Below are 14,287 nucleotides of genomic sequence, written 5' to 3' on the forward strand. Positions count from 1 at the left end.
TTTTTTTTACTCGTGTATGTCAATCTGTGTTCAGGAATGTTGATGCTGCAAACCCAGTTTTCCCTCCACGGAGCCAAACGTTTAAATATATACATATTTTTTTTTTTCCCCCTCCAGCTGCTCGGCCCGGGGATCCTGCCCCACCACTGCAACCTCATGCACAGCGAGGGCATGGTGACGGTGACGCCGCACAACCCCGACGCCGACACCTTCGTCGACGGCCAGCGCGTCACCGAGACGACGGTGCTGCGCTCGGGCTCCACCCTCCAGTTCGGCTCCGCCCACGTCTTCAAGTTCGTGGACCCGATGTTCGACCAGGGCGGGAAGAGGGAGCCCGCCGCCATGATGAGGACCCGGCACAAGTCCGGGTGAGGAGGGGAGCGAGGGGGGAGGGGGGGGGTAAATGTAGACGTGTGTGTGTGTGTGTGTGTGTGTGTGTGTGTGTGTGTGTGTGTCCTCCTCATCCTCTGCAGTTTCCTACATCTAAAAAAAAAAAAAAAAAAAAGGGTGTTGTTGCAGATGAAGGAAAGAGAGGATGAGGTTTGGAGTTGGCAGGCGGGAGCAGGAGATGAAGGGGAAGGGAGGAGGAGGAGGAGGAGGAGGGAAGTAAGTGTGGTGTTGGATGGACCGGAGAGAACGAGGAAATGAGAGAAGAAGAAGAAGAGCGGAGGTCTCGGGTTATGGCGGGCGGGCGCCCTCTAATCTGATCAACATGCTGCTGGGTGTGGCCTCCGGCTTCGCCGTCGCTTCACACACTCGCTCGGGAGAACGAGAGGGAGACGTGAAGGAGCCCACGTTAAGAGACGAATGAATGAAGGAGACGACGAAGACGAAGGGTTTTTTTTTTGGACCGAGCTGCCCTTTTTAATGGACGAGCGAGAGAGCGAGAGAGGTGTTGTAAGCGACTCTCAGCTGTGTGTTTCTGCCTCAACTCCTTCTTTCAAAATGATTCAAGACGGGAAATTAAAAAAAAAAAAAATCAGTTTTCTTCGGTTGGACTTCGTAGTACGTTTGAGATGTTTAAAAATAACTTCCCGAAGTGGTTTTCTTAAGGTCATAAAAAGTTAGTGGCGGAAAGGAGTAAAGCTTTTATTCAAGTAGTTAGAAGGGAGGAGGGGGGGGGGGGAGAAGGTGTAAGACTTTATGTAGATTTTGTGTGTTTAGCAAACGAGCGCTCGTTGGACGTACAGCCAAGTATTTTTTCTTTTAGAAATAAGTGTTTGAACAGTGACGTGATCAACAAGAGTCCTCGTTCTGTGAACTCGGCACTCCGAGAAAATGTGTTTTTTTTTTTTAATTGGGGAAATATCGTCCCAACAATTTTGGGGAAAATTTTACCGAGCAGTTTTTCTGGGAGATCTCGTTCAGTCGGAGTCGCGTCGCGATGCTCAGAGGGCTGATTACCGACTTTGAAGTTCTACGTTTATTTGGCAGAAGCTGTGTTTTGTTTCTTGGAGGTGATCTCGTAGCGAACAAGCGTTTTTCTCGGACCTTTTCCGTCTGCTGCACTCTTAACTCGGTCTGGACGGAAACGTTTCCGACGCAGAGATTAGTTTTATTTTTAATGCCAATTGTTAGGAAGAAAAAAAAAATTCAAATTATATCGAAAAAAATTGTATGTTTAATTTCATCGGCGTTTCCCGTTGTAGTTTGTTTGTTTGACTTTGATTGACAGATGTAACGAACCCGGACTTCTTTTTCGCCGACCAATTAGAACGACAAACAGGCAAAAGAACCTGTCAGAAATCAACAGTATTAATAATATTAGCGGCGCTGCTTCGTCCTCTCAAATACATTTCATATCAAAAACTGACCGAGGGCAAAGTCGGTGTTCATAAAAATGTTATGAGACGCAGTGAAACCCCCTAAAAAAAAAAATCGGCTTGTGTGGGCCTGAGCCTTTGATCACATGACCGTCCGCTCTCTGAGGTCACATGACTCTGGTGTGTGTGTGTGTGTGTGTGTCTGCAGATGTGAGAGCAGCTGGTTGGACTTGAAAAGATCTGTGAAAAAAACAAAGAAAAAACAACATCTGCTGTGAAGTTGATCTGCTTTTGAGTTTTAAAAGGTCCTCGTGTGTGTTGGGGGTAGGCGTGGGGTGGGGGTGGGGGTGGGATGGGGGTGGGATGACTTCATTAGTAGATCGAATGTAGAAGTGTGTTTAAAAGAAGTTTCCCTTCATGGAATAGTATTTAATGGTTTAACCCACTTCTGGCTGCTTCTTGCTGATTGGTCGTGTACGTCACGAAGACCTCCGCCGTGTGTGTGTGTGTGTGTGTGTGTGTGCTCTTTATTTGACACTTTGATGCCCCCGCTGTCATGTTGGGTGGGTGGGGGAGGGGGGGGGGGTGAAAAGCAGAGGCAAGTCTTTTTAAAACCCGACTGCTTTCACACTCAATAAATGTCAGACACACACACACACACACACACACACACACACACACACACACACACACACACACACACACACACACACACAGCATCCCGGCTTCGCTGTTTGTCAGAACTCCTGGCATCTCTACATCTAATTAGACCGTTATGTAAGTGTGTGTGTGTGTGTGTGTGTATAAAGCAAACTATCTGCCTGCATATATTAGTGAGGCGTTTGTTTAGGCGTCCGATCCGGGCTCTCTTCCTCCGCTGACAACGAGTTAGATAAGTGTGTGTGTGTGTGTGTGTGTGTGTGTGTGTGTGTGTGGATTAAGTCTGAGCTCTTGTCAGTAATGAAACGTCAGCTGTGGAGAGCACAGTTAGTTCCTACCTCTGTAACCGCTGAATGTCCTGTGTGTGTGTGTGTCTCTGTGTGTGTGTGTGTGTGTGTGTGTGTGTGTGTGTGTGTGTCTGCTGCAGCAGCGTACCAGAAACCACCTTCGACCTTCACGGAGACGTCCACAGTGGAGCTGCCCTGCCCACCAGCAAGGTAACACCCCCGAACCGTCCTCTAGTCTCGCTGCCGTCGGTCCAGGTTAACACTTTTATTTTTGATTTGTTGACGCTTTTAACGTGTTGTTTGTTATTTTTTGTTTTGCTGCGCGTGTTATCTTTGCGAGTGTGAAGTGTTTTGAAACCGTCCTGATTTTTACACTTGAAACAGACTGAATTGAAGCAAAATATACTGAAAATGAATTAAAAAAAGGATTTTTGGTTTTTCGACAGTTTAATTTTCTCGTCAATCGTCCGACTCGCAGCTGCTCTCGATTTGTATTCTACGTTTAAAAACACGCATGCTTGCCAATGTACCGGAAGCCGTTTGCTACTGCGGTATTATATATCTATTATATGCAGATATACATCTGCAGCACGGTGTGTTTGGTATTCTATAAAAAGACAACAGAAACATGACCTGTGACTAGAAACGCGAGTCGAACCCGAGACAAACAAAACGGGTTGAAACCTGAAGCCTCGTAGTACAGTAGTTATTATACCGTCTTCATCTTCCTGTGTGTGTGTGTGTGTGTGTGTGCGTGTGTGCAGAGCTCAGGAAAGCTGGAGATGGAGCGAGGGATGGTGAAACCCATGATCAGAGGAGAGCAGCAGGACAGCAGGTGAGACCCCCCCCCCCTCCCCCTCCTCCCGTTTGTCCTTATCCGTCTCCGCCGTCTCTTAGGTCCCCCCCCCCCCCTCTCCCTCCGGCCTCCTCCCCTTCTCACGCTGTTATTCTGTCCTCTTCAAAGGTCTCAGGACATTTCAGCAGACCGAACGGAGTTGACTCTTCCAGCCGGCATCGAGTTCAGAGACAACTGTGAGTATTTTTTTTTTTTCCGGCCTCTCCGGTCGATAGGTGGAAACTATTGAACCTCTGACCTGCTGACGGTAGCGGTATTCGATAAGTGTGTCACCGTTAATGGAGGCGAGTCGGAGGCCCTTTGAGTTCAGACAGATTATCACAAAAATAAAATCCTTTCATAAACGGAAATAAAAGTAGTCTATCTTTTGCAGAGAAATCAGATCTCAGATTAAAACGAGAAAAAAAAGGCAGTAATACGTACTCGAGTTCGGAATGCTAGCGGTTTGGAGCAGGATGTGACCATATTTGGACAAACCGGGTTAACTCTGCGATAATACGTTCCCGCCCACCGACTCGCCGTAAACTTACTGCACACCACAGGCCTGTCAATCAAACTGACACGCCCCCCAAAAACACGGCTTTTTGAAGCTTATTTTTCTAATGAGTGATTATTTCTAGATGGACCGCCCGAAAAACTAATACGAAAGAGTGAAATTAGCGATAGAGATATTTTATTTGACTGAGAATTTCACGAGACCAGTTGAATGGGAGTCTATGGAAACCGAAATTGTTTTTGGGAGTCAACCTCTAGTGGCACTCGGTGGTATTGCAGCTTTAAGGCACTTTCCGCATCGGGCTCATTTTTCTTAGCCCGAAGCTACGAAATACTTTTATATACGGTCTGTGGGTAAAATATAAACAAATCTATAATATACGTTACTCAAACTGGCCTTTTGTTTTCGCCCGGTGCCGTCTGGTATCGGTAACTTTTGGGTTACGATGTTTTGTCAGAAGTCGATATATCTTCTTTCCTGCCAGCTGCCGCTTTAAATACACTTTCCCCCCCACTTCATTTCTAGTCGTTCTTTTAGCCACAGGTCAGTCTGTATTTGTACGGTACATTCCTCTCTTAATAGTATAATAAAAAGAAAATATCATCTCCCATATCCTTTATTAGAGGAATCCAGTCAGAGCTGTTTCGGTTGTTAAATTCATCTTAATGAAGTTCCAAGCAGCATTAAAAAAGTCCGATAAGTGTTTTTAAAAAAAAAAAAAAAATTCTGGTACCGGACGTTTCCCACCGTCTCCGAGCTCTTCTGGCTGTTTGCTTTTTGTCTTCTGTACCACTTCTGTTTATTGACTTTTTCCTCGTGTTCGGGGCCCTCCGGTGCGTCTCGGCGAGCACTAAGTATAACGCTGTATAGTCGGGGAAAAAGTGAGAGATCATCTGTTTGTTTTTTTTGTTTTTTCATGCTAAAGGAGGGGTTTTCCACTGATCGCAAAAAAAAAAAAAAAAGTTGGTGGAGTACCCACAATGCACTGGGGGGAGGAGGGGGGGCATTAGCAGTCAACATTGAATAGGGCTGAATATTTTTTCTAGTTTGAAACTACAGTGGAAGTTGGATTCAGGCACAAAACTCAGACTTTTGGGAAGTGGGCGGAGCTTTCCGTATCATTAAACTGGATGTAATTTCTAAAGATGTAATTTTGATGAACAGAGATGTGTTTTTAATATCGGTGCGCAACAAAAAAAAAAGGGAACTTAAAACAGTTTTGGATCCAACACAGAAGGTAAACACATATGTTGACGAAAAAAACATAAATAAATACGATTAAAAAAATTGTTTCCCAGCGTGAGAATGACTTTTGCTAACAAACAACAAAAAACTTGATTCGAGAAGTTGAATGGGGAGTCCACGGAAACCGCCGCTTTTTTGGAGCCGCCCTCTAGTGGCGATCGGTGGTATTGCAGCTTTAAGGCACTTCCGCCCTCTTTTTTCTGAGCTGGAAGCTTTTCTACACCGTGTACGTCAAATCTCAATAAAAAGAAAAAAATATATATATTATGTCGGACATAAAGCAGCTACTTAAAAAAAAAAAACAAAAAAAAAAACCTCAACATTGGTGTTTAGTTTTTCTTCTGCGCACGCTTTCCCTCCCCCCCCCCCCCCCCCCCCCCCAGCCGAAGACACCTTCCTCTCCGCCATCATCAACTACACCAACAGCTCCACCGTTCACTTCAAGCTCTCGCCCACCTACGTCCTGTACATGGCCTGCCGCTACGTCCTGTCGCCCACCTACCGGCCCGACATGTCGCCGTCGGAGCGCACGCACAAGGTCATCGCCATCGTCAACAAGATGGTGAGCATGATGGAAGGAGTCATCCAGGTCAGTAGCGCCGCCGCTTTTCACTTCTTCTTCTTCGTTCGGTGCACTTCAGTCGAAATGTGACTATTTTGTTCTCGCGAACTACGACAGTCGTTGTGAGGTGTGTGTGTTTGTTTGTTTGTTTGTTTGTTTGTTGCCTCTTTGCAGCTTTTCTCAACGGTTCTTCATTTCTCGGTGCATTTGGACTTTTTATTTGTTGAGCTCGCAGCCAGATGTTCGCACACACACACACACACACTGCAAGACTCGATCTATTTTCCGTCCGTTTGTAGCTGGATTTCGCTTTTGTAGAGTGTCGGGGGAAATATGTCGAAGCCGCTGAGGAAACGTGGGAATGCGGAAGCTTCCTGCTTCCGACGGTGCTCGTAAGCTGCATCGGGAGTGTTCGTGTGTTGCGTTTGCGCGCTCGGGACATTTTCCTGTTATCGTGTGGAGATGAATTACTACATCTAAAACGCTTTAATTTGAAAATTCTTTAAGTCCCGCCCACTTCCTCATAGGATGGAAAGCGTCCGGAGTTTCACACTTCTTCTTCTTTTTCTTTTTTTTTACCTTTTTTTTTTATGAGTGCGTCATCCTGGTACTTGTAGTGCGCTGCATGTTTTATGTACTCCACAGCTCTGACAAACGCCCTTATGCACTGTAAAACAGAGAGTGTTAGTACACAAGTACGACATTTGCAACGCAGCAGTAGTACACACACACACACACACACACACACACACACACACACACACACACACACTCTGTGATGTTTTCTCAGCCGACCTTTTCGTCAAGTTTGTGTCTTTTAACTCATTCAAGATGGCTTTACACTGTAAAACCATGACCATGTGTGTGTCGAAGTGTATCTGTGTGTGTGTCTGTTGTGTGTGTTTTTTACACGGTTGTGTCCATACTGTAGCTGTTGACGTGTTTTCTCTCTGTCCTGTGAACGTGTCCTCCTCCTCCTCCTCCTCTTCCTCTTCTTCTTCCTCTTCCTCTTCCTTCCATCCAGGAGATTCCTGAAGGGGATCAGGTAGGATAGCACAATGGCACACCATGATTGGCTGCTAAAGACTCGTCTACCTCTCTCTCTCGCTCTATCTCTTACTTTCACTCTTTATATCTCTCATTTTCTCAGGGTGGGCGATGTGGATAAAACAAAAAAAAAGTTTTACAGTGCATCGTAATGTTTTACATGCAAATCTGCGATTTAAAGGAGTTTTACGAGGTGACTAACGACTAAAACGCTCCTATAAAACCTTTTTGCGATATTTTTCGTCTTTTTCAGACCTAAGGAAGAAAACAGGAAATAAACTGGAAGAAATAAAACGTGAGTTTTCACAATAAAACCCTCATTGTGGGAAAGTATAACAACATTTACAAAATATCATGAATAATAACATGAGTTGATTTTTTTTTTTTCTCTGCCCGATGTTTCAGATTTTACGCAATAAGGAAAGTTTAATGCAACTTTTAACATTGTTTTTTGTAAAAAAAAAAAATTAACTTGTATTTTAGCTTTAAATAAAAATTGAGCTAGTTTTAGAGAAGTCTGCTGAATATTGCGTATTGAAATGTGACGAATCAAAATTACAGTGAAGTACTATATTTCGTAAGTGGTAAAAAGCTACTACAAACCTCGTTCGTGTTTAAATATTATTAGTAGTGTTTCTCAGATCACTAAACGTAGAAATAATCAAATAAAATCGCAAAAATATGTTGTAAAATGGTTTGATAACGCTCTCCTTCTTTTATATGTACTTCATACTTTCATGTGGATGCGTTTATTTAGAATGATTGAAAAAAAAAAAAAAGCAGCACAAGTCAAAATCAAAACACTTTGAAATGTATAGATTAAATTTTTTTAATTTTTTTTTTTATAGAAACGAACTTGTTCTTCATTGGGAAAAAAAAGAAGTTTTATTTCCCTTTAAAAGAAGGAGGAGTCTATTTAATGGCAAAAACAAAAGTACATACTTGACATTAAATTGTATTTTAAACCATTAATTTTGAAGTTTTATTTCCTTTTTGCCTGAAACTTTAAGTCCTGACAGCTAGAAAAGGAAAGAAACCTTTATTTCAAGACGGATCCGATGACGTAGAAGCACTGATAATGTAAAACAATCACGTCGCCCGGCCTCATCAATACCTCCGGCTTTCTTCTATTAATCTGCCTTTTTTCTTTTTGCTCTCTACGTCTCTCCTCTCTCTCTCTCCCTCTGCTTTATTTTTTATTTATTTTAAAAACCAGCCCTTCATTGTTGCTGCTGCTTCTTTTTCTCCATTCTAACAGAAATGTAAAAAAAAAAACTAAAAAATAAACCCAAGCCGTGATGATAATAATGCGTCCCCCGACCCTACAGCTGGAAAAACTAAGCAACAACAGCAACATCAAACCCCGACTAATACTTCCATTCAGCTTCCTGGACCTGCCTGGTACTAAAAAAACAAAACAAAAACAACCGGCAAAAAAACAAAAAGCAAACCGCTCTCCTCTCAACATCGTCTTTTTGAATTCTGGCATCCATGTTTGTATGACATCATCATGTCTTGCTTCTACTCAACAGTGTGGACGAGAGGACAAGTCGCGTCCCTCTGACCTCCTCTTGCTTCATTTGTCTGTTTAAAATGTTCCAAACATCCATCTGTGTTGTTTTTTTTAAACGTCTCCTAAATGTTTTGTTTTGGATGCTCTCGGCTCAGCGTCTCATTCTCTGGCTGTTCTGAATGAAGGGTTGTTTTCTTATTTATTTATTTTTGTTTGATTTGTGTTACGTTTTTTTTCGAGGCGGGGATAGGTGAGTGCGGGAGGTATGCGGGGGGAGGGGGGGGGGCGGCAGCTTTTGCACATTTCCTCCCTCTCTTGAGTGGCGGGGGAAATGAACCAATCAGCTCATCAGACACCGAGCTCCGTCCTCTGAGGACTCTGACGACGACGACGATGATGTAATAGTTTTTTAAAAAATAATGAAATGTTTTGATCGTTAAAGGAACATGTTGAAAATTTTTGGGGGAAATTTTCTTAATCGCAAATTCTTGTCGAGAGTTCCCTTCGTGTCTGGGGAAAAAAAATAAAAAAAGGAACATTACATGTAAACGGCAGTAATTAAACTCAAAGCAGCTTTGTTATACATTAAAATAAAGACCCGCCCACTTATATACTTAACCCCACCCCCAAATCTACGCTGCCTCCTCAGGCCACGCCCTCTTAATTAGTCTTTACAAACAGTAGATATCCTATAATTAGTGAGCTTCAGACTTGTTGGTATGTCAATCACGAGTTCAAAACGTATCAGAAATATACTTGAATAAAATGACTTCACAGCTAATCAATAGTAACAATAATTACTATTGTAATAATTACAATAATAAGGCAGTTCAAATCAATTTGGTTGTTATAATGGAAGTCAACGGATTCCTGCTGATCCTGTTGCGGTTCAAATTTGACCAGAAGCAAAACAAACAAAAAAAAGAAAGGAAATGCAGTTGTTTGTTGAGACGGCCGGTGTCTGGTGACCTGGAGAACGACGGTGTGAGTCGTGTGTCCGGGAGGGAAAAAGGAGGACGTCACCTCGACGTCAAAACGGTTTATTATTTTATTTCCCTTAATTAAGATGTTGGAAGATGTAAAAGAAACGAGGACACTTTTGTTTTTTCGAGTGTCTTCCATTGATCCGACGGTGACGACCGCTCTTTGTTCTCGACGCCGGGTCGGCTTTTTTTTTTTTTTAGAGGGGCGGGGCGGGGCGGGGTGGGCGGGGCATGAGTCTATCCCTGATGTAACAACTGCTCCTTCTGGCTGCCACTCAAAACAGAAAGCCCTCCTCCTCCTGTCTCCTGCCTTCCTCTTAACTCTTCGGTCTCTGCTGCTCTGACCTCGGCCTCCTCTGTTTTCTCTCTCCGTGTGCGTGTGCGTGTGCGTGTGCGTGTGCGCTTGGCCGTGATTGGTGCGTTTACAGAAGCAGAAGAACATCGCGGGAGCGCTGGCTTTCTGGATGGCCAACGCCTCCGAGCTGCTCAACTTCGTCAAGCAGGACCGAGACCTGAGTCGCGTCACCCTGGACGCTCAGGACATCCTCGCCCACCTGGTGCAGATGGCCTTCAAGTCAGTCTGGGGCGCACCTGTGTGGTTGTGAGGGAGGGGGAGAAGGGGGCGGAGCTAGTGTCATAATTAGACCTGTGTGAGGGTTTTAAGGGATGTCCCAGACAGACATTTTTTTTTTTAAAGGTTTTTGTTTGGAAATCTTTGGATCATATCAAAGATTTTAAGATCGATACTGTGAGACAAATCAGCTGACTTGACAATTTTAGACAACTTAGATGGGAGGTGTGCAAGCCTACGGTGGCCCTAAAGGGTCAAACGCAACAACAACAAAAACATTTCACAGAAACGCACAAAAGATTTCACAAAACACAAAAACAATTTTGAAAACGGCAAAATATTTCACTAAACACACTTTTTTTTTTTTTAGAAAACATATTTTACAGAACAACAATATTTCGCAAAACATTTAACGTTAGCGGCTGTAGTTGCTCTAAAAATGGCCGCCAACTACTTTATAACCTAGTTGTTCACCAGTTTTTGATTCTGAAAGTATTTATATCTGTGTGTGTGTGTGTGCAGGTACTTGGTCCACTGTCTCCAGGCTGATCTGAACAACTACATGCCGGCCTTCCTGGACGACCCCGAGGAGCATAATCCTCAGAGACCGAAGATCGGTAACGTGGACAAACACACAAACACAACGCAGCATGGAAGCAAATGAGTTTTTATGACCTAATGTCCCCTCGCGACAGAGTTTCTGCACATTTTTCTCATATTTTTTGGCACTTTCATAATTTATTCGAGGCCCAAAAGGGATTTAAAAGTCGTTATATGACATGAAGGGAAAAGCAAAAATTAGAAAGAAAGTCTGAAAACCTTTGAAATGTTTTGTTTTTTTTCTTTTCATGTTTTATCCATAACTTAATAATCACTCTGGTTTATCTTCACCATCATTAAGAGGTGTCTTGACTCCTTTGGAACATTTTTACTCGAGTGTTTTATCTCCCGAAACTAAGAATTTAAACAAATATGAATTTAAAAGCCGGAAGTTCAACATGTTCTGTGTGTTGGATGTTTATTTTTTTTTAAATATATTTCCTGTCACTCATTCTCCCCAGAGGACGTCCTGCACACGCTGACGGGCGCCATGTCGCTGCTGCGGCGCTGCCGGGTCAACGCCGCTCTGACCATCCAGCTCTTCTCGCAGCTCTTCCACTTCATCAACATGTGGCTCTTCAACAAGCTGGTGACCGACACCGAGTCGGGGCTCTGCTGCCACTACTGGGGGGCCATCCTCCGACAGCAGCTCAGCCACATCGAGGCCTGGGCAGAGAAACAGGGGCTGGAGCTCGCCGCTGACTGCCACCTCAGCCGGATAGTGCAGGTGAGAGGGGGGAGGAGAGGGGGGAGGAAGAGGGGAGGAGAGGAAAGGGGGAGGGGAGGAAGAGGAGAGGGGAGAGGAGATTCAGAGATTTAGGTTTATTTTTAGCATCAGACATACTTAGAGTGATATTAGTGATTTCATTTGTTTAAAACTTTAATTACGCCGCAACCGCCGATTACTTTTTTTTTTTCGGTCGTGCAAAATTTGTGGATCGTATCTTCAGATTTTTTGTGTTTTTTTTTGTGTGTTTTTTTTTTTTGCCATCACCTCCGCTGAGATTTAAAACAATCTGCGCTGGTGCTTCAAGTCGATGTGTAAACACTGCAGACCGCTGATTGGTCGGCTCGCCGGAAAGCAGCTGCAATTTATTTATTTAAATTCACAGGACTAATTGATTAATGGCAACAACAACAACAACAAAAACGCCTTTTGGTCGGAGGTGCAGTCGTTCCCGTTGTTTCGGTTGCCGGCAAAAGTTGAGTTGTCAAGTTGAGGATAGTTGCTATAGTAACGAACGCTTGAAACATTAAAAACTGTGATTTCAAACGTTAAGCAAACTGTGTGTGTGTGTGTGTGTGTGTGTGTGTGTGTGTGTGTGTGTGTGTGTGTGTGTGTGTGTGTGTGTGTGTCCTCCAGGCCACCACCCTGCTGACGATGGACAAATACTCCATGCAGGACGTGCAGAACATCCACAACACCTGCTTCAAGCTCAACTCGCTGCAGCTGCACGCGCTCATGACCAACTACCACTGCGCCCCCGACGAGCCGTACATCCCGCCGGTGGGGGGGCCTTTTTAAAATATCTGTTTTTTTTTTTTTATCAAAGTAAATTCAATATCTCTAAATTTGAAGCTCTTTTTTTTGAGACAAAACAAGCAATTTTTTTTTAAATGCATTAATTTGGCTTTAAACTACTATAATGGGTATTTTCTTTTCTACTATTTTCTTACTGCAGACCAAACAAATTATGAAAGTAATAAAAGTGTGTGTGTGTGTGTGTGTGCGTGCGTGCGCGCGCAGGAGCTGATCGACCACGTGGTGGCGGTGGCGGAGAACACGGCGGACGAGCTGGCGAGGAGCGATGGCCGGGAGGTGCAGCTGGAGGAGGACCCGGACCTGCAGCTGCCCTTCCTGCTGCCCGAGGACGGGTACTCCTGCGACGTGGTGCGCAGCCTCCCCAACGGCCTGCAGGACTTCCTGGACCCGCTGCTGCAGAGAGGTGACCTTTTCACCCCCCCCAACCCCCTCCCTAAAAAAAAAAAAAAAATCATGTTTGTATATATTTTTTGCATTTTAAAAGTTTACTTCAAATTCGTTTGTTATCATTATTTTGCAGCTATTTATATGTTTTTTTAAGAGACAAATACCCCCAACATGTTTTCTGCTTCTTAATTGTAGCAACTCAAAGTAAATTGAGTATCTCAAAATTTTAAGCTCTTTTTGTGACAAAACAAGTGATTTGGAAAGTGAATTAATTTGGCTTTAAACTACTATAATGTGTGTGTGTGTGTGTGATTGTGTGTTTCCTCTGACAGGTTTTTGCAGGTTGGTGCCTCACCCACGCTCTCCCGGTACCTGGACCGTCCACTTTGAAGGAGCTGACTGCGACAGCCACTTCTCTGCTGCTGATAGCTCTGAAATGGTACGACAGTAACACTCTCACCACAGTGTGTGTGTGTGTGTGTGTGTGTGTGTGTGTGTGTGTGTGTGTGTGTGTGTGTGTGTGTACAAGTTGTGGGGGCATCCTGGGTACAGTTGCTGCCACAGAGGAGTTTGCGGGTTCAGTTAATGCTGACTTACAGAAGCCGTGAGGACTGAAATCTGCTACGACGGCAGAAAACATGACGCACCTCCGTGTTGCGCTGAAAAGGCTTTGATTTGATTTGAGTTTCTTCAGTTCGTTTGCTTCAACTACTTTGTCCAAAATACTGCCAAAAACTAATTCACATTTTAAAATACTGCTAAAAAAAAATATCCCATTTTTACAAAATACTGCTAAAAAAAAAAGTCCTGTTAATAAATAAAGTTTCCACGTTAACAAAGTATTGCGCCGATTTTTTTTATTTTTTTTTTTTTAAATCCCTTTTTAACAAAATGCTGCTAAAAAGAATTCCCATGTTAACAAAATACTGCTCGTTGGTGAGGCGGCCTGTGTATGTTTGGAGAGAGTTTAGTTTCCAGTTCAAGTCGAGCAGCAACAGCGTGAAAAACACGCGATCGGTTTCCAGCTAACCGTCGGACTAAAAAAGGTAAAAAAAAAAAAACAGTTCCTGAACAGAAGCGAAGAGTCGGAGAACGACTCGCATAGTTTGACTATTTTTAGAGAAGTTTCAACCTGCAAGCTGCTTTGATTCGCGTCCAGAAGGTAGGCGTGTGTGTGTGTGTGTGTGTGTGTGTGTGTATATATACGTACGTCATGAAAAGTAAATGGCTCCTTCTGAAGTCACTAATTACTGCCTGCCAACTGGGAGACCACACACACACACACACACACACACACACACACACACACACACACTTTAATCAACACCAATCACGCTGTAGAAGTTAGTTAGTCAGAAGTGAGTGAGCCCGGAGCAGTAAATGATAGACTTCTTTTCAAAACACACACACACACACACACACACACACACACACACACACACTTCCTCTGTAATTGGTCTGTTTATCCCTGCTCTACTATTTCATGGCTGTAGTCTCGACATAATGCAGCCGTTACACACACACACACACACACACACACACACACACACACTCTGATTAATGGTGTGTGACTACAGTTCTGCTCTGCGTCCACTTCAGCAGCGCGGAGGACGTGATGTCGATTGTTTACACTTTTCAGAGCTGATATAATATTACACGCAGAACATTCAGACTTCCGACATTTATTATAATTATCTTCAATTCATGTTTTTTTGTTTTGTTTTGTTTCGTTAGAAGTTAGCTTCTTGCTGAACCGCCTCCCGGTGTTTTTTTT

At 43.7% G+C, this 14,287-nt stretch overlaps 1 protein-coding gene across 1 annotated transcript in view; it reads left to right on the forward strand.

Moving 5' to 3' along the window:
• Positions 1–14,287, forward strand: part of afdna (afadin, adherens junction formation factor a) — a 74,470-nt gene that overhangs the window by 30,484 nt on the left and 29,699 nt on the right. Inside the window, 11 exon segments of the mRNA XM_069172353.1 lie at positions 118–368; positions 2,851–2,920; positions 3,475–3,545; positions 3,675–3,742; positions 5,691–5,896; positions 9,841–9,986; positions 10,506–10,600; positions 11,045–11,310; positions 11,947–12,090; positions 12,331–12,529; positions 12,846–12,952. Coding sequence (XP_069028454.1) covers positions 118–368; positions 2,851–2,920; positions 3,475–3,545; positions 3,675–3,742; positions 5,691–5,896; positions 9,841–9,986; positions 10,506–10,600; positions 11,045–11,310; positions 11,947–12,090; positions 12,331–12,529; positions 12,846–12,952 — 1,623 coding nt within the window.

Source organism: Embiotoca jacksoni, unplaced genomic scaffold (genome assembly GCF_022577435.1).
Source record: "Embiotoca jacksoni isolate LCO1_2020_lvr unplaced genomic scaffold, fEmbJac1.0.p SCAF_52, whole genome shotgun sequence".
Taxonomy (NCBI): domain Eukaryota; kingdom Metazoa; phylum Chordata; class Actinopteri; family Embiotocidae; genus Embiotoca; species Embiotoca jacksoni.